Source organism: Neomonachus schauinslandi, chromosome 4 (genome assembly GCF_002201575.2).
Source record: "Neomonachus schauinslandi chromosome 4, ASM220157v2, whole genome shotgun sequence".
Taxonomy (NCBI): Eukaryota; Metazoa; Chordata; class Mammalia; order Carnivora; family Phocidae; genus Neomonachus; species Neomonachus schauinslandi.
Window position 1 is genome coordinate 19,094,182 of NC_058406.1, and position 19,154 is coordinate 19,113,335.

General features: G+C 55.0%; 3 protein-coding genes across 7 annotated transcripts; 2 read left to right on the plus strand and 1 right to left on the minus strand.

Annotated features, from left to right (window-relative positions):
• Positions 1–1,357: 1,357 nt before the first annotated feature.
• Positions 1,358–11,454, plus strand: ZNF593 (zinc finger protein 593). Of its 2 annotated transcripts, XM_021683583.1 has the most exons (4): positions 1,358–1,647; positions 1,922–1,984; positions 2,079–2,261; positions 11,420–11,454. In XM_021683583.1, the coding sequence occupies exons 1-3, from the start codon at positions 1,448–1,450 to the stop codon at positions 2,218–2,220; spliced, it is 405 nt and encodes a 134-aa protein (XP_021539258.1). In that variant the 5' UTR covers positions 1,358–1,447; the 3' UTR covers positions 2,221–2,261; positions 11,420–11,454. The 2 variants fall into 2 exon arrangements, with proteins under 2 accessions (XP_021539258.1, XP_021539257.1); XM_021683582.1 differs by lacking the exon at positions 11,420–11,454 and having other exon boundaries at positions 2,079–2,378.
• CNKSR1 (connector enhancer of kinase suppressor of Ras 1) lies at positions 2,197–19,008 on the plus strand. Of its 4 annotated transcripts, none has more exons than XM_021683580.1 (21): positions 2,197–2,261; positions 11,420–11,577; positions 11,681–11,862; positions 12,471–12,555; positions 12,875–12,916; positions 13,008–13,112; positions 13,660–13,719; positions 13,832–13,900; positions 14,231–14,332; positions 14,414–14,484; positions 14,564–14,637; positions 14,773–14,879; positions 14,957–14,987; positions 15,539–15,711; positions 16,793–16,866; positions 17,025–17,096; positions 17,363–17,436; positions 17,593–17,654; positions 17,737–17,836; positions 17,920–18,101; positions 18,359–19,008. In XM_021683580.1, exons 1-21 carry the CDS (start codon positions 2,255–2,257, stop codon positions 18,626–18,628), a joined length of 2,100 nt encoding a protein of 699 aa, XP_021539255.1. In that variant the 5' UTR covers positions 2,197–2,254; the 3' UTR covers positions 18,629–19,008. The 4 variants fall into 4 exon arrangements, with proteins under 4 accessions (XP_021539255.1, XP_044769846.1, XP_021539254.1 ...); XM_044913911.1 differs by lacking the exon at positions 2,197–2,261 and adding an exon at positions 9,235–9,321 and having other exon boundaries at positions 13,832–13,942; XM_021683579.1 differs by lacking the exon at positions 2,197–2,261 and adding an exon at positions 9,235–9,321.
• On the minus strand, positions 2,715–3,182 carry LOC123324556 (putative transmembrane protein ZNF593OS). The gene is made up of 2 exons (XM_044913913.1): positions 3,138–3,182; positions 2,715–2,858 (listed from the first exon to the last, which is right to left on the minus strand). The coding sequence occupies exons 1-2, from the start codon at positions 3,180–3,182 to the stop codon at positions 2,715–2,717; spliced, it is 189 nt and encodes a 62-aa protein (XP_044769848.1).
• Positions 19,009–19,154: the final 146 nt, after the last annotated feature.

Below are 19,154 nucleotides of genomic sequence, written 5' to 3' on the forward strand. Positions count from 1 at the left end.
CATCCAAGCTCAGGAAGGCAGTGACTCAGTGGGCACCCAGTGGGTCTGGTTCCAGGAACTTGGTGAGGCTGAGAGCCTGTCCCAGGGATCAGGTGACTTCATTAAAGATGCACCAGCCTTCCCAGATGGCACAGTGCCCAGCAGGTGAACCTGATCTAGAGTCTGGGGTGGGGACAGGACAGAGCTGGCTTCTGTGGCCTCAGCCCCTTGTCTTGACCCATATTGGCCAAGAATAATGAAGACATCTCTATGGAGGTCTCCTTCCTGGCCCTACGGGTACTTGAATTGGATCTCTTGGAATGGCTCCAGAAAAATCTGTCTTTATTCACAAAAGTCCATTCATAAAGTCCTTGGGCCCAAGACCCACACTGGTGCCCCTGTGGCTATAGCCACACCCGTTGTGCCCTCAGCAGGGCCCACCCTATATCCCCACTCAGCTGTGAACTGGATTGAGGAGGTCCCAAGGCCCCCAGCTGGCACCCTGGGCTTACATTTCACTACTTTGTCTGGGCTGGAAATTGATTCCTTTCCCCAGGGATGCACGTGCACGTCTCCCTGTTTCCTGGCAACAGGTTCCAAAGAGCTGGAGTCCCTGAATTATTGCTGAGCTCCTCTGGTCAGCCAGGAAGGCACCCGGATCTGATGAATGGGGAAAAACTGTCTGGCCCTCTCCCCACTCTGAGCACACAAACCCTAGGCTGTATCTCTGCCTTTGCTGCCAGCCCATGCCTGGGAGTCCAGGGCTCAGAGAAAGGGGGCAAAGATGAGAGGTCCTTCTATGAGCACTTTCTCTTCTTGTGAGAGGAGCTGACCCCCCGTTCAGTCTGAGGGGACGCCTGAGTTCTGTGCTCCCTGAGGAGGAACACTCCTTGCTCACGGATTTGACTGGGGGTGGATGAAGCCTGGAGATCCAAGGGAATTAAGTGGGAAACGGTGATAAGTGGTGAGGGCTTTGTCAGGAAGTGGAGGTATCTCACGAATCCTTGTGGGGGCCGGGATCGCAAACTTACTCTTACTCATTAATCCATTTATTCACATGACAGACATTTTTCAGTGCCTCCCAGAGATGCTCAAAGCATTTTCCCTCTCCCCACTAACAGCGGAGTCTAAGAGCAGGGAACAAGCAAGGGGTGATGGTGCCCGGGGATGGCGCAGAGACAGGCTGGGCCAGGTAGGACGGGAGGGCAGTGGCCGGAATCCCCCGGGGGCACGCACCACCCAGCGCTCCGCAGCAATAGCCTCGCCCCCGGCCGATGACGCCGCTCTGGGCCCCGCCCGGCGCTCCGTCACTGACGTTAACGGCCGCCTGGGGGCGCTCAAGACTGAGGCGGTCTGGAGGAGCTGGCTCGGCCCCCGGGCGTCACGTGACGCCAGCCAACAATCCGGAAGCTCCCACACGTGTGCGTCCGACCCGACTCTGGGCCTCCTGGCCCCGCTGTCACCGGCCATGGGTCGCTCCCGCCGGACGGGTGCGCACCGAACCCGCTCCCTGGCCCGCCAGATGAAGGCGAAGCGGCGGCGGCCGGACCTGGATGAGATTCACCGCGAGCTGCGGCCCCAGGTTCCCGCACGGTCTCGGCCAGACCCGGCCTCTGCGCCCGACCCCGACCTGCCCGGGGGCGGCCTGCATCGCTGTCTGGCCTGCACGTGAGTCCCAGCCGGGCCTGGCCTGGGGAGGAGAAGGGTAGGCGCCTACCCTTCTCCTCCCCAGGAGCGGGAATCAGGGCACAGAGGTTTCTGATCTGGGGCGTGAGGTCCGGGGACCGGGACGCGCGGGGTCTCTTCTCGTGGGACCCGTGGGTCGGCTGGCCGCCCATCCCTTCAGTCCCGCTGCCGGGCGTCAGGAAGAGCTAGGTTCAGGGAGATAGGCGTACCTGAGAGGCATCACCTCACTCTTATTACCCACCTCCCATCCCTACAGGAGATACTTCATCGATTCCGCCACCCTGAAGACCCACTTCCGATCCAAAGACCACAAGAAAAGGTATGAAGGAGTAAGGAGAAGATTGATGGACGAGTGCTGGGCAGACAGGGCTTGCATCTGGTCGGCTCCCAACTCTCACTCTTCTTTCTCCCAGGCTAAAGCAGCTGAGCGTGGAGCCCTACAGTCAGGAAGAGGCCGAAAGGGCAGCGGGAATGGGCTCTTATGTGACCCCCCAGCGACTGGCAGTGCCCACAGAAGTATCCACTGACATCCCTGAGATGGACACAACTCCCTGACATGACCTGAGGATGCAAGGCAGGGGAGCTGCCCATGGACAGTGAGGCAAGGGCTAGGCTGGGAGAGACTGTGCCAACCTCTTTTGACCCTGGGTTTGGGGAGTGGATGGCCTCTTCTGGGTGCCCTCACCCCCAATAAAGGAACTGGATAGAGAAGACTTGCCTCTGACTCTCTAACCTCCAGGCCACTCCCCCCAGCTCCTGCCTTGTGGGGTTTTTCTGCTACTCTCGTTTACAGGGCCTAGGGTGTCTATTCCCCACTTGGTCTAGCTTTGGAACCTAGAGCCTTGCCTTCCCTCAGGGGTCCTGGCATCTGAGCTGGAGCCCCCAGATGGAGCCCCCTCAGTGAAAGGGAGAGGGAGGATCAGATTTATACTCTCCTGCTCCCCAGTGAGAGCAGGGACTGGCCCTCAGAAAAGAAATGGCCTCCCGAGATTGCAGCCCCCCCCGAGTCACCTTCCCAGGACCCAGGTGAGAGGCCGCCTACTTTATCCTCAGGCCTGTGGCGGCCGCCGCTGCCCCACCATCTTCCAGACAGCATAGCAGGAGCCTCCCAATCCAAGGACGGCCAGCAGTGTAGCCACAACCCCAGCCAGTGGGCTCCGGGGCTCTGCTTTCAGCTCCCCAGCTATCTGCATCTGGAGGTACACAGAGGGTCCATCTGAGGGGTCAGTTGAGACTTCCAGGAAGGCAGAGGGTGGGAAGGAACTGAGAAGGTACAGCTGGGTGAAGGAGATATGGATGCTGTTGCTGCCCCAGGGAGATTCCACCCCGATCCCTCTCGCTTCACTGCCCATCTGGGCCCTGGCGGCTCAGGCGGCAGGAAACGTGACAGCCTGGCTGCTGGGGGGTCAGCCCAGCAATGCTGGGGAAAAGTAGGAGGCCGGTGGCAGAAGCCATCGGTGAGAGGTACTTACCTGTAGTACCCGGAAGTAGCCAGGGGTCAGGCGTCGGAATCTCATGGTGGGGCAGTCTCCCTGGCGGCCTGTGGGGTGGGAAGCAGGAATGAGGGCTAGTGGTGTTCATGATACCCAGGAGCGGGAATCAGGGCACAGAGGTTTCTGATCTCTCATATACATGAGAGCCATGCCTCAGAGGATGCTCACCAGCATCTGCCCTCCCAGGTCTGGCAGGGGGCGGGGCAGCTGGACCTTTAAATCTGGTCCCTTCCCCCGCCGGCCCGTCCTGCCAGCCTTAGGAGCAGCTGTCAAGAGAGATCAGCATCAGGCCTGAGCAGCACCTCCCCCACTCACCAGGGAGGCCAGGCTGGGTAGGCAGGAGAGGCCTTGCCTGGCAGCGCTCGGGAGTCTTAGACCTGGACCAGGTACTAGGAGGGTCTCCCCAGCCCTGGTCCTGGCTCTGTCCCTACCCCTCAGATGGTTGGATATCACCAGTGAGTCCTCAGCAAGGGAGGGGCAGGGTGCCTTGTTAAACCCCCCCGCCCACCAAACATTGGTAAGCCTTTTCACTTGGTTTCTATTGGATCAACGGCCCCTACCTTGGGGAAAAGCACATACCACTTCTTTCTCCAAGATGAAGTTCCTGCAGGGACTTTCCTATTCTTGGTTTGGGGACAATAGTAAAAGGAGATTAGTATATACTGATTAAGAAAGCTGTCCATGGCATGCTAAGAAACAGTCACCAACTGTGTCAGGCAGCGTTCTAAGCAGTGACGGTATATTATTTCATTTGGTATTGACTGTCTCATAAAATGAAAAATAAAAAAAAAAAAGCACATTTTCAGAATAGCATGTGGAGTATCTGCCTACGTAAAGAATGGAAATTTTACAGTGGTTCCCACTTGGGAATGGAATAGAGATATAATGATCTACTGTTAACCTTTGAATGTTTTACAACAAATGTGCAGAAATAACTTTTATTATAAACTCATAAAACTACCTTTAAAATAGAAGCTACCATTTACTCTACCCTTACTTGCCTAGCCCTGCCAGGTGCTGGGGGCACAAAATAAAGGCAAGGTTGTGGATGTGAGGCCCCCAGTCCTTTAGGGGAGCACATGAGTACAAGTGGTGAGTTCCTTTTTTTTTTTTTTTTTTAAGATTTTATTTATTTATTCATGAGAGACAGAGAGAGACAGAGAGAGACAGAGAGAGAGAGGCAGAGGGAGAAGCAGGCTCCCAAGGAGCAGAGAGCCCGATGCGGGACTCAATCCCAGGACCCTGGGATCATGACCTGAGCCGAAGGCAGACGCTTAACCATCTGAGCCACCCAGGCGCCCAAGTGGTGAGTTCCTGTCTGTTTCTCCCCTACAGGATTGGGAGTGTTCAGGGAGGGCAGGGGCTGACTGGCTCAGGGTAGGTGTTTGATGAAATCAGGATGGTGGAGACGGGTCTGTGTTTATTGGGCTTCCCCAGAGTGCCACAGGGAGGCTGTTGAAGGAAGAGGCAAAAATGTGAAAGGGGGACGCAGCACAGAGGAGTGATGAAGGGACACGTGCCGTGCAGGATGTGAGGAAGCATGAGGCAAAGGAGGAGACCAGAGAGGTGAGGGCCGTGTTGCACATTTGGAGCCTACTGGGTCACCACTGAGGGAGCAAGGCCTGCAGGGACCTGCGGGGACCTTGAAAGAAGCAGCCAACAATCTGCATTCATGTTTGATGCCACATGTGAAGGTGGGGAGGGGTCAGTAGAGCTGGCCAAGTTCCAGAGAACTGGATTTGTATGTGAAATGATTAAATGATGACAACTGAAACACACACGCTATATTGAGCCATCCATAGGCCAAGTGCGGAATTTGGATTTGAGGGCAAGATCATGACAGGCTTGGAAGGCTGGGTATTGGGGCACTGGTAGGAATTCCAAAGTGACACAGTCAGAGGGCCAGGCCCCTTTCCACAAAATTAAAGCAATAATAACTCAGATCTATCCCATGGGACAGATTTCAAAGTACTTCAAGGAAATCTTCACAGCGCTAAGGTCTAGGTGTCCTGTTTAGACAGGAAGAAACAGGTTCAGAGAGGTATTTAGGTTAGGCTCAGTCACACAGCAAGTGGAACTGATTCTGTCTGATTCTGAAGTCCTGAGAGTCCCCTGGCCTGGGATGATGATGGTGACGATGCTGACAGCTACAAACAATATGTTTCGGACTTGTTCTAAGAGAAAGGCTCTTAACTGGGATTCAGAATTTAGGGGCCCCGTAAACTTGGATGGGAACAAATTGACCATTTCCTTCTATATGGATCGACATATCAGGAGCATCTGTGGCTTTGCCACGTATTGAAATCACAGATATTTTTATATCAAGATAGAGTTATTCAACTATCTCAATATTATATATGCTCATGACTATTTCAAAATCATCATAGTTATTAATCCACTATTAAATCACACTCTTTCAGACACTGCTGCTACGTAGCTGCCATTAATTGGGCACCTCTAGGCCTAGTAGAGGATCCATGACCAAATGGTGTATCTACCTGTTCTCACGCTGGTGACCCAGGCTTCTCCATTACGCTCCTGCATTCCCTATGTTTAGTTGTTAACTGATAAATATGTGCAAAGAGGTGAGTCAAAGACCACCCCACAGTTTAGCGTTCTTCTAGTTGAACAACACACTGATATCGTTAGAAAAGGAAAATTTAACTTGACAGTCTTATTTAATGCTAATAAACACATTACTATATCATAAATTTTTGGGGTTTTTTATTATTAACATATAATGTATTCTTTGTTTCAGGGGTACAGGTTTGTGATTCATCAGTCTTCCACAATACACTGCTCCCCGCAAAACATACCCTCCCCAATGTCCATCACCCACTCACCCCATTCCTCCCACCCCCCCTCCACTCCAGCAACCCTCAGTTTGTTTCCTGCGATTAAGAGTCTGTTATGGTTTATCTCCCTCTCTGTTTTCGTCTTGTTTCATTTTTTCCTCTTTCCTATGATCTTCTGCCTTGTTTCTCAAATTCCACATTATCAGTGAGATCATATGATAATTGTCTTTCTCTGATTGACTCATTTCACTTAGCATAATACACTTTAGTTCCATCTACCTGGTTGCAAATGGCAAGATTTCATTTTTTCATGGCTGCATAATATTCCTGTGTGTGTCTTCTTTATCATCTTCTTTATCCATTTATCTGTCAGACATCTGGGCTCTTCCCATAGTTTGGCTATTGTGGACATTGTTGCTATAAACATTGGGGTGCAGGGGCCCCTTCAGATTACTACATTTGTATCTTTGGGGTAAATACCCAGCAGTGCAATTGCTGGGTCATAGGGTAGCTCTATTTCAAACTTTTTGAGGAACCTCCATACTGTTTTCCAGAGTGGCTGCTCCAGCTTGCATTCCCACCAACAGTGTAGACGGGTTCCCCTTTCTCCGCATCCTCGCCAACATCTGTCATTTCCTGACTTGTTACTTTTAGCCATTCTGACTGGTGTGAGGTGGTATCTCATTGAAGTTTTGATTTGTATTTCCCTGATGCCGAGTGATGTGGAGCACTTCTTCATGTGTCTGTTGGCCATTTGGATGTCTTCTTTACAGAAATGCCTGTTCATGTCTTCTGCCCATTCCTTTTTTTTTTGTAAAGATTTTATTTATTTATTCATGAGAGAGAGAGGCAGAGCGAGAAGCAGGCTCCCAAGGAGCAGGGAGCCCGATGCGGGACTCGATCCCAGGACCCTGAGATCATGACCTGAGCCGAAGGCAGACGCTTAACCATCTGAGCCACCCAGGCGCCCACTTCTGCCCATTTCTTGATTGACTTATTTGTTCCTTGGGTGTTGAGTTTGATAAGTTCTTTATAGATTTTGGATACTAGCCCTTTATCTGATATGTCATTTGCAAATATCTTCTCCCATTCTGTCAGTTGTCTTTTGGTTTTGTTGACTGTTTCCTTTCCTGTGCAAAAGCTTTTTATCTTGATGGAGTCCCAGTAGTTCATTTTTGCCCTTGCTTCCCTTGCCTTTGGTGATGTGTCTAGCAAGAAGTTGCTGCGGCCGAGGTCACAGAGGTTGCTGCTTGTTGTTCTCATCTGGGATTTTGATGGATTCCTGTCTCACATTTAGGTCTTTCATCCATTTTGGGTCTATTTTTGTGTATGGTGTAAGAAAATGGTCCAGTTTCATTCTTCTGCATGTGGCTGTCTAATTTTCCCAACACCATTTGTTGAAGAGACTGTCTTTCTTCCATTGGATATTCTTTCCTGCTTTGTCAAAGATTAGTTGACCATAGAGGTGAGAGCCCATTTCTGGGCTCTCTATTCTGTTCCATTGATCTATGTGTCTGTTTTTGTGCCAGTACCATACTGTCTTGATGATGACAGCTTTGTAATAGAGCTTGAAGTCTGGAATTGTGATGCCGCCAGCTTTGCTTTTCTTTTTCAACATTCCTTTGGCTATTCGGGGTCTTTTCTGGTTCCATACAAATTTTAGAATTATTTGTTCCATTTCTGTGAAAAAGTTGATGATATTTTGATAGGGATTGCATTGAATGTGTAGATTGCTCTAGGTAGCATAGACATTTTCACAATATTTGTTCTTCTAATCCATGAGCATGGAACATATTTTCCATTTCTTTGTGTTTTCCTCAATTTCTTTCATGAGTATTCTATAGTTTTCTGAGAACAGATCCTTTGCCTCTTTGGTTAGATTTATTGCTAGGTATCTTACAGTTTTTTGGTGTAATTGTAAATGGGGTTGACTCCTTAATTTCTCTTTCTTCTGTCTCGTTGTTGGTGTATAGAAATGCAACTGATTTCTGTGCATTGATTCTATATCCTTCCACTTTAGTGAATTCCTGTATGAGTTCTAGCAGTTTTGGGGTGGAGTCTTTTGGGTTTTCCACATAAAGTATCATATCATCTGCAAAGAGTGAGAGTTTGACTTCTTTGCCGATTCGGATGTCTTTTATTTCTTTTGTTGTCTGATTGCTGAGGCTTGTGGTGTTTTGGGTTTTTTTTTAAGATTTTTTTTTTTTTAAGTAATCTCTACACCCAACAAACGTGGGGCTCCAACTCACAACCCCGAGATCAAGAGTTGCACACTATACTGTGCCAGCCAGGCACCCCAATCATAAATTTGTATGTTGTTATTGTTTTTTTAAAGATTTTATTTATTTGCCAGAGAGAGAGAGGCAGAGCACAAGCAGGGGGAGTAGCAGAGGGAGAAGCAGGCTCCCCGCTGAGCAAGGAGCCTGATGTGGGACTGGATTCTAGGACCCTGGGATCATGACCCAAGCTGAAGGCAGACACTTAACCAACTGAGCCACCCAGGCGGCCCATAAATTTGTGTTTTAAATATATTTTGGTTATAATTCTCTTCCTTGTAACCTTCAGCATTTTTTTTTTTAATGCTTCCAAAAGCACTATTCTGAGAAAGGGTCCATAGCTTTCACCAGACTGCCAGAAGGGTCTGTGTGCCAAAAAAGAGGGGAACTAAAAACCCCTATTCCGAAAAGTTTTAGAGCTATTAACACAGGTACTATGCACAGCAGCCCATTTTGCAGACAAACTGACGTTGGGTGGGTTGGGTGGGTAGGGTCAGGGAGCCAACAAACTGCAGAACGGACATTTGCAGCCAGGGCTCTGACTCCCTCGCCTCTGTGCTTTGCTGCTGCGCTTCCTGCTCACCTTTCTGACCCTTCCTTCCTTCCTTCCCTTCCTTTCCTTCCTTCCCTTCCTTTCCTTCCTTCCCTTCCCTTCCCTTCCTTCCTTCCCTTCCTTTTCTTCCTTCCCTTCCTTTCCTTCCTCCCTTCCTTCCTTTTCTTTCTTGGAGCCTAAAGGTCAAAGTGCAGTTTGGGGCGGGATCCCGGCCCGCTCCCAAGCCGCCTGGGTCGCACACCAGTGGCTCCGCCTCGGGTCGGGCCGCCCAGGGGCCCAAGGACGCCTGAAGGGCGGGGCGGGAGGCGGACAGGTGGCGGGCCAATGGCGGGGCAGCGCCTCACCTGGCCGTCCAAGCTGGGCCCAGGTAGGCCGGTGGCTCCGCCCAGCGCCCAGCCCCGGTCCCTCCCCCGGCGGGACTCCGGGAGCGGAAATTCCTGCGCGGGCGGGACCCGGCGGGAGCGGATCCCAGCGGGCGGTCTCGGCCATGGAGCCGGTAACGAGCTGGACCCCCGGGAAGGTGGCAGCTTGGCTGAGAGGTGGGCCTGGGCAGAGTCGGGCTTGAGGGGCGCTGCGACCGGGAGAGGGAAAGGAAGAAGGACGAGCTAGTCTGTCAGTTGGTGGGTCAAGTAATTTACAGAGCTTCTGCCGGGTACCTGGTACTGTGCTAGGCAGAAGGATCGACGGGATGACCCCGGGGGGCCCGAGAACTTGAGGGGGTCTCCCATCGCCCCAGCATCGCTAGGGGCTGCCAGGGTGGCGGCGGGGAGGCGGTGGTTGTGTCAGGAACACAGCGGGGCGGCCCCCGCGCGCCCTCGCCCACTAAGTCTTTAGCTTCCCTCCGCCCCAGGGCTCAGTGGGCTGTTATTAAACCCATTTTTCAGAAGCGGAAACTGACGGACTGAGCCAGGAAGTGATTTGCTTGGGCTTTGGAATAGGGCCGGTCCTCCTGTCTTTTCCCTTCTCCCCACCTTGAGGTTCCCAGAGAGAGAAAAGGAAGGCCCAGTCAGACCGAAGGGGTTGGCACAGCCCCACGGGGCCTCGGGGGAGGACGTGCGGGCCAGTCAGTGAGGCCCGATGGGTGGGAAACGGCCCAGACTGCAGCTGGGAGAGGGGAGGGGAGGCCCGACAGCCTTCCGGGTGGGGGAAGCTCCCAAGGGAGTGAAGGGGAACGGAGGACGCTGCTGGCAGGCCCAGGGCTCAGGGCCACCAGCCCTTGAAAAGCAGAGATTCAGGGCTGGAGTCAGACTCCCAGGCTGAGTTCCAGGCCCTGCCCCTCCACTCACCAGCTCTGCGACCAGAGGTCTCAGTTTCTCTATCCATAAGATGAGAAAGTCAGCAATGACCTCATGAGGTAGACAAAATGAAACAACCCTGGCAGGTGCCTGGCCTGTGTGGCTCAGTGTAGGAGACTGGGGAGGAAGGCAGCACAGCAGGGTCACTGTCCATGGCAAAGGAGCTGCTCGGAGGCTGTAGCCATGGCGTCCAGGGACTCCCAGCCCAGTGTTCTTAATGTCACACGGGGAATGAAGGGGAGCTATTAAGGACACTCACATTCCCCAGTGACGGAGCCTCACTTGGAATGGAAGGAATTCCTTCAAAGAGTGAGCAAGCTTCGGGCGCCTGGGTGGCTCAGTTGGTTAAGCGACTGCCTTCGGCTCAGGTCGTGATCCTGGAGTCCCGGGATCGAGTCCCGCATCGGGCTCCCTGCTCGGCAGGGAGTCTGCTTCTCCCTCTGACCCTCCCCCCTCTCATGCTCTCTCTCTCATTCTCGCTCTCAAATAAATAAATAAAAATCTTAAAAAAAAAAAAAAGAGTGAGCAAGCTTCTTAATTTCTGTATCAATTTTCCCACCTATGAAATGGAATTAACAATAGTCATTATCTTCTACATTCAGTGAGCACCAAATGTGTTAATATGTAGAAAGCCCTTAAAATTTTGCCTAGCACACAATAAGCTTTCGATAGATATTATTCCTATTTTTAGTCTGCCTTATCTATCCTGTGCCAGGTATGCGCTAGAGTTCGAGATGAACAGTTATTTATGGCCCAGAGCTTGAGGGGCAGTTGGGAGCAAGAGAGCCCCCAACCTACCCTGGGGAGTTATGGAAGGCTTCCTGAGGGGAGTTAGATTAAAAGGGGGGGGCAGTGAAGGAGCTAGAACAATCCAGGCAGAAGAAATAGCACATACAAAGACCCTGAGACAAAAGAGCATTCCAGGAGCTACAGGGAGTTAGTGCTCTGGATCTAAAGTATTGAGTTTGAGGGGCTGTGCCAGGGAATGAGACTGGAGAGGCAGGTGGTGGCCTGATCTTACAAGGCCTTGTAGATCAGGGTAAAGAGTCTGGCGGCTGTTACTGTCTACCATGAACCAGGGAATGGGCCAAGCGCTTGACATGCATCCTGTCATTTAATACCCACATGAGCAGAAAGTAGGTGCTTTTATTATTGCCATTTCACAGGTGAGGAAACTGAGGCACAGAGCAATTAAGTTACTTGCTCAGTAGTCTCATCTGTGAAATGGGCAGAACATAGCCTGGGTCCCAGGATTGTGGTTAGGAACAGATGGGAGGGAAAAGGGCTTTGTGGGCGTGAAGAAGTGGCCTGAAAGGCCACGCCACCCCTGTTCTCCCTCCAGGCCTCGATGACTCCCTGCAGGACTATTGCTTCGAGGACTGGGAGCTGTCTGGCAAGTACCTGCTCCAGCTCTGTCCCCGAAGCCTTGAGGCTCTGACCGTGTGGCCTCTGGGCCACCAGGAGCTCATCCTGGAAGGGGTTGAACAGCTCCGGGCCCTGGTGAGTGAATGGTGGCCACACTAGCTGCAGCTGCCACCCCCTGGGGGTTGCGGATGGGGGGCTGGCCACTGCCAGGGAATAACCTGCCTTTTTTCTGGCACAGAGCTCTGGGCTACAGACAGAGAACCTTCAGAGCCTGACCGAGGGGTTGCTCGAGGGGACCTATGCTTTCCAGAACTTAGTCCAAGGCCACCTGGAAGGCTGTGCCGAGCCCCCTGCTGATGTCCTCAGTGCCGCTGTGGAGCTGGCCCATGAGGCCCGGACCCTCCTCTTCTGGCTCAATAGGTACCTTGGGCTCCTCCTAAGACCCCAACTGGTGAGGGGACCCTTCTCATCCTTGGCCTCCTTCGGGGCCTGGGAGAGAAGAACAGAGCTCGGCTGTCGTTCAGATGTTGTGGAGCCGGGCAAAGAGGTTATTTGGTCTGTGCAGGGGCACTGGGGCGCCTGGGTCCCCACCCACCCCCAGCTTGTAATCATAACCGTCCTAACACTGCACAGAGGGCTTCTCCACTCCCTTCAACCGCTGCTGCTTGTCCCCCAGGTCCCAGCTCAAATGCCACCTCCTCTGGGGAGCCTTCCCTGTTGCAGGTTCTCAGAGCTCCCTACGTTTCACAGCAGCTGAGTTATCTCATTACTGACGTAATCGTGTGTGTAAGGTCTGTCTTCCCCAGTGCCTAGAGCGGGGCCTGGCATGTCTTAGGCGCTTGACAGACAAGTCCTGTGCTAAGCTCTGTCGATGTATCAGTCATCTCCTTTACCCCAAGCGAAACCCGTCAGAGCAGATATTCTCTCCCCGCATGTGGCAGATGAGTAGTTGGCTCTGAATGGTTCTGTGACCTGACTGGTCATCACAGCCCCCTAACCACTACCCCTACCATCCTTCCCCCTGCCAGGTATCTCTTCTCCCACTTAAATGACTTCTCAGCCTGCCAGAAGATTGGGGAGTTGTGCGGGGAGCTGGGCCAGGCCTTGCAGGAGGTAGGAGAACCAAGGGCCAGGCTTGGCCCAGGCCGTAGAGACCAAGTCAGGCTAGAGCTTTTTATAACCTGTGAATCAGCACAGGATCGGTGTGGGGGTTGGGAGGAGGCAGGGGCAGGAAGAAAGGAGGCCTGGCCACGGGGTAGGGGCGATGGGGGTGTCGGGTCTTCTAGCTGGCAGGGGCGTCTCAGGAAGTTGGACTCTGGGGGAAGGGTAGAGCGGGGGAGGGCATGTATGGTGATTTCTGGGGCTTGGCATCAGGAGGACAAGACCTTGGAACCAAAGCTCTGAGGCCCTGTTGTTGGCCCTCTACTTCTAGGACAGTCCGGTGGCTGAGAAGGAGAGCAGAGTGCTGGGGATTGTGAGTGTGGGTTTGGTTGAGTGGGGAGTTGGGGTGGCGGGGGGGGGGTGGTGTTGGGGCTCAGGCTCAGCTTCCTGCGCCCCTCCCCCAGTGCAGCCACGTGGCCAGGATCTGCCACCACATCCTGAGCTGCAGCCCCCAGGAGCTGCTGGAGCAGAGGGCTGTGCTGGAGCGCGTGCAGCTGGACCATCCTTTGGTGAGCTCTGACCTCTTGGCAGCCTTGTCTGGGCCCTGAAATGTGGTTCTAGGATCCCACAGAATCCTGTGCTGTTATGGCTGGAGGGCCTCTTCTGTGCAGCTGTTAAAGGCCCAGAGGACTTTCCTGGGGTCTTATGTCCTGAAGCACCTTCTCCAGTCCTGAGGGGCTTGGTGTGGTCTCAGGTGACACATTCCAGCCCTGGGACACAGATGCGGCAGGTTAGGGGACTGGGGAAAGGACGTGGACTTTCTTGCTTTAATCTTTGACTAGTTGAGAGTACCAGAGCCCCCAGCCCTGCCCCTGTCCTGCCCCTGTCCTCCCCCAGCCCCGCTGATCCCTTTAGGAGGGCTGCTGAGAATCTCCGACCTCATTAGTCAGCAAGCCCAGCCTCCCTCTGGCCCTTACTGGAGGAGGAGGCAGGGACCCTGAGAGGAGCGGCAGGCCCAAAGTCACACAGCAAGTCGGCCAGTGCTGACCTGGGCCAGCTCTCCCCTCAGTTCTGCCCGCCGAGGACTCTCAGTGACCGCAGCCTCTGCTTCGGCAGGGCCTGGAAGTCCACACCACCAGTAACTGCCTGCACTTCGTGTCCCGTGTGGGCACCCAGGTGGGAATCCCACGCCCTTCTCAGCTGCCCACCCCAAGGCCCTACCCTCCAGCTGAGCCCGCTTCAGGCCCCTGGAGAGCGAACCCTACGAGCACCCCCCCCCCCCCACCAGGTCCCTGCCGACTCCCGGCTGCAGATCCTGCCTGGAGACGAGATTGTCCAGGTCAATGAGCAGGTGGTGGTGAGTGGGGAGGAGAGGGACACAGGGTGGGGGAGAGGGGAGGTGAAGGGGCCACTGAGTAAAACCCAGGGCTGGTGGGTGGGGAGGGGCCCTTGGGGAGAGCCTTGTGGAGACCAGGCTTGTGGGAGCTGCTGTCCGTGAGATGAGCCAGCTCTTACAGGTCAGTGGCCTTGGCAGAGCCAAGGTGAAGGGGCTGGTGGAGGCCTCCTGGAGGAGGAGTGGCAGGAGGCTGAGGGCGAGGGTGAGGGCTGTTGGCTTACCCTGGAGCCTCCTGGGCAGCTGCATCAGCCCAGGGTCCCTGCCCTGCCCCCTGCCTCCTGCCCCATCCAGGTGGGCTGGCCCCATAAGAACGTGGTGAGGGAGCTGCTGCGGGAGCCAGCCGGGGTCAGCTTAGTGCTGAAGAAGGTCCCCGTGCCAAAGACCCCTCCACAGGTACCTGCCCCGCAGCCCTGTCCCCATCCCGCTTTCAGACCCCTGTCATCAGCTCTATCACCATTTCTGGTTGTTCCCCAGACCCCTCCTCCAGTCCCGGGCTCCCCACAGCTGACGAGCCCCTCGCTGGCTTTCACCGCACTGTCTCCCAGGTAACAGGCTCTGCCGCAGGTGGGTCTGGGCGGGGGTGCCACGGGCTCAGTCATCTCCATCTCCCCTTGCTCTCCCCAGGGCCTCATCCGAAGAAGTCTTTGCCTTTGACCTGACTTCAAACCCAAGTCCTGCACCCAGCCCTACCTGGACAGGTAGTTTCAAAGTCTCACCAGGTGGCAGATGCCCTGGGCAAGGCATGTGGGATGCCTGGCTCTGACCCCCCGACTCTGACATCCTCACCTTACTGCCCGGCCTGGGGCTGGGCTCATGGACCCTCCTCCTGACAGACTCCACCTCGCTTGACCTTGAGTCCCGGCCCATTCTCCCTGCGCCCCCAGCCACACTGCCCGCAGGGGTAGCGGAGGCTCAGGAAGCCCCAGAACAGCCTGACAAGGTAAGGTGAGGGCTCAGCAAGGAGGGCTGTGTGGCTCTGGACCCAGACCCTTCTCTAACCGCTTATGGCCTTTTCAGAGTCCTGTTTCTGGTCGGAATAAATCAAAAGGTAAGAGATGCACTTGACTGGCTGGGGGTCCCTGATACGAGCTCTTCGAAGTCTTTTTTTTTTTTTTAAGATTTTATTTATCTATTTGAGAGAGAGAGAGTGAGAGAGAGCATGAGAGGGGAGAGGGTCAGAGGGAGAAGCAGACTCCCCGCCGAGCAGGGAGCCCGATGCGGGGCTCGATCCCGGGACTCCAGGATCACGACCTGAGCCGAAGGTATCGCCCAACCAACTGAGCCACCCAGGCGCCCTTTTCGAAGTCTTTTCAGTGTTTGGCAAGACCACCGCTCCCATCTCACACACAGCCTGTGCTTCCAGCCTGGGCCTCTCACCAGCTCTGTGACTCTGGGCTCCTCTGATCTTCCATTTCCTCATCTCGAAAGCGGAAGAGCAGCGCTGCCTCAGGGAGACACCTGTAACATTTCAAGCACAGAGAACGGGTTCAGAAAGATCAGCTGGGAATACTGGCGGGCGGGTGGGGCCGGGAGCAGGTTTGGGGGTCCAGGACGCCTCGCCAGCCCCTAACCCCCCTGGGCCGTGCTGTGCTCCCGCAGGCGTGGCGACACGGCTGAGTCGCCGGCGGGTGTCGTGCCGGGAGCTGGGCCAGCCGGACTGCGACGGCTGGCTCCTGCTGCGCAAGGCGCCCGGTGGCTTCATGGGCCCGCGCTGGCGCCGCTGCTGGTTTGTGCTCAAGAGACACACGCTGTACTGGTACTGCCAGCCCCGGGTGAGCCCCCCGCCACACGCACGGGTCCGCAGGGGGGTCAGAGCCCCGGTGTTTGTCCTTATTCTGCCAGCACCCCCATCTGTGGTCACAGCCCGCCCCCCCCCCCCCCCCTGCCCTATCTGGAAAACGAGATCACTCTTTGGAGAGAAACGAACGGAGATGTGCGTGGAAGCAGGCTGAGAAAGGCGTCCCGGGCAGCGTGGAGAGTCACGTTTGCTCTGCCCACCTCCCCTTCCTCTTCTGTGACTCTGTCTATCCTGCTTAGTCGTTCAGTGAGCATTCAGGTGCCTGCTGTGTCCCCAGCTCTGGGCTGCGTACTAGGGACATAGGGCAGACTGGGACAGTCCTGCTACTCTGGGCTGGTAGCGGGGAGGATGCGTGCACACTCAGGGACAGCTTGGGGAACGCACGCTATGATGAAGGAAAAGCCCAGGGATGGGTAGGAGCCCAGCGGACGTGGACAGTCCAGCCTGAAGAGTCGAGAAGGCCCCCTGAGAAATCAGTGCCTGGGGGCTAGTCAGATGGAAAGGAGAAAAAAACCAGGAAGGGAGAAGAGCCTTTGCAAAGCTCAGGGGTATGGAGCAGCTTCCTGTGTCTCTAAAACAGAACAAATGCATAAGCAGTCTTCTCTTTTGTGGTTGTTTTCCTGGATGGCTTTGGCTCCCCTTTCCTGGCTCAAGAGGCTCCCCTTGGTCACACCCTCTGCCCCCCCCCCCCCCAGATTCCTGCCCTGAGCTCTAGGCACTGGGAGATTTAGGGGGAGGGGTTGTTTCTGTTTTTTAAGATTTTGTTTATTTGAGAGAGAGAGAGAGAGAGCATGAGAGGGGGGAGGGTCAGAGGGAGACTCAGACTCCCCGCTGAGCAGGGGGCCCAATGCGGGACTCGATCCCGGGACTCCAGGATCATGACCTGAGCCGAAGGCAGTCGCTTCACCTACTGAGCCCCCCAGGTGCCCGGCACTGGGAGATTTGTGGTTGGAGAGCCCAGGAGCCACTTTCTCCCCTCTCTGCCCCCAGGGGCCTGACTGGGCCTCCAGGGTAATGGGGCTGCAAGCTGACCCTCACACTGTGATTCCCCCCAGGATGAGAAGGCTGAGGGCCTCATCAATGTTTCCAACTACAGTCTGGAAAGTGGACAGGATCAGAAGAAAAAATAGTTAAGTCCTGGAGTGTGACACACCGGGGAGTGGGGCGAGAAAGGGAGAGAGAAGAAGTGGGGGGTGGGGGGCAGCAGGTAGCTGGATTCCCAGGGCAGCCTCACGGGCTCTGGATGGGCACAGCCAGGCTGAGTGAGGCGCCCCTGCTCCCTGGCAGTGTGTTCCAGCTCACCCATGACGTGTACAAACCCTTCATTTTCGCTGCTGATACCCTGGAGGATCTGAGCATGTGAGTGCCACCCCCTCTGACGCCCCAGCTCCCACGTGAGTGCTTGCGAGCCTGGCTCAGGAACCTGGATTCTGATCTCAGCTCTCTGATAGTGGCTGGTCAAGGCACTCACTTCTCCAAGCCTCTGTTTCATCATCTATAAAATGGGTTAATAAGAGTTCCTACCTCTCAGAGGTGCTCTGAGGATTAAGTTAGAAGATGATACAGGTGAAAATCCCCTGGCATACAGTAGGTGAAAACTGCAAGACCCGTTTGCCCCTCCACAGGTGGGTGCGCCATCTCATTACCTGCATTTCCAAGTACCAGTCTCCAGGGCGGGCCTCCCTGCCCCGAGAGGAAGGTGGGTGTCTCACAGGGGTGTTCCCACCAGGTCTCAGCTGAGCCTCTGTCTTTCCGGGAATGGGGGCTGGGAGCTCCAATGCCCTATCCTGCTCCCGGGCCTCCCAAAACCCTGTGAGGCTTAGTGGGCTCCCCATCTGCTCCTTCCCCCCCGCAGACTGCTACAGTGAGACAGAAGCAGAAGACCCTGATGATGAGGCTGGGTCCCGCTCAGCCTCGGTGAGTAGGAGACTGGTGGGGAGCGGATAACAGGCTACAGGGCTCAGAATGATACCCACCTCTCCTTCCACCCTGCCCACAGCCCAGCCCAGCCCAAGTTTGGAGTCCACTCCATGGAGACACGTCACCCGCAGCCACCCCCACGCAGGGCAGCCCACGGACTTCCTTTGGCCCACCAACAGGTGTTCTGCTGGGGTTCAGAGCTGAGATGGAGGGTGGGGGGACCTGGGATGGGCACATCCTCATCTGCTTCCCCCTCCCACAGACAACAGTGAAGGGGCGCTGGAAGGAATGGTGCGGGGGCTGAGGCAGGGTGGCGTGTCCCTCCTGGGCCAGCCGCAGCCCCTCACTCATGAACAGTGGCGGAGCTCTTTCATGCGGCGCAACCGAGACCCCCAGCTCAACGAGCGAGCGCACCGCGTGCGTGCGTTACAGAGCACGCTCAAGGTCAGTGGGAGGGCACTGGGCGCGGTGAAGGACAGGGCTCTGGGCTTTCGCTTCTGGTTCCTGGCCCTGAGCTCTGGGCTTAGCTGTGGACTGGACCAAGTTCTAGGTTCTCAGAGCCAGCCTCCCAATGTGAGGATCAGGGCTAGACCTGGCCAGGTGCTGCGTTCTAAGCCCTGGACTCCAGAGTGAGCTCTGCACTTGGGCTCTGCCCCTCTACCTGGGTGATCATGGCGCCTTGGCCACCACTCTCTTCACAGGCAAAGCTGCAGGAGCTGCAGGCCTTGGAGGAAGTGCTAGGTGACCCCGAGCTGACAGGAGAGAAGTTCCGACAGTGGAAGGAACGGAACCAAGAGCTCTACTCAGAAGGCCTGGGAGGCTGGGGAGTGGTGCAGGCTGAGGGCCACTCCCAAGTCCTGAGCTCTGACTCCAGAGAACAATCTTCCCACCCCCTGCCCCCTGACCCTGAGGAGCAGTCCTGTCTCTGCCCCCTGACCCCAGAGAGCAACCTCCGACCTCCTGACCTCTGACCCTGGTCAGTACCCTGGCTCCTGACCACCTCAGCCCCCAAGCCTCTGACATGTCTAGGACAGAGCATCCCTGGGTTCTCTTCAAGGCTGGAAGTAGTGCTAGTCCATGTGTCACCCCAGATGCCCCCCTTTGCCTACACGTCCACCATTTCTGCTCCTCCCTCCCCTAGAGTGGGATAAAGTGAAGTGAGCTCTGTGCCATCCTCTCTCGCCAATGAAGGAATGGCAAGCTGGGCTGAAAGAAATTCCCTTCCACCTCATCCTCCCACCTGTGGGGGCACAAACCTGTCCCCCCTCCATCTCTGGCCCTTCTCCCTTCCCCAAACCAGTCTTGTATAGGTGTTCCTTTTACACAAACACTTTCAGCAAAATAAAATCAGTTTATCTAAAATGAATCTACATGTGCCTCTGACCTCTGTATTAGAACCAGAAATCTGCTCCTGGAGGGGACAAGGATGGAAAGTATAAGAAGGACATGAATGTAACTAGTCTTGGTAACTAGTTAGTCTTGGTAACTAGTGGTTGG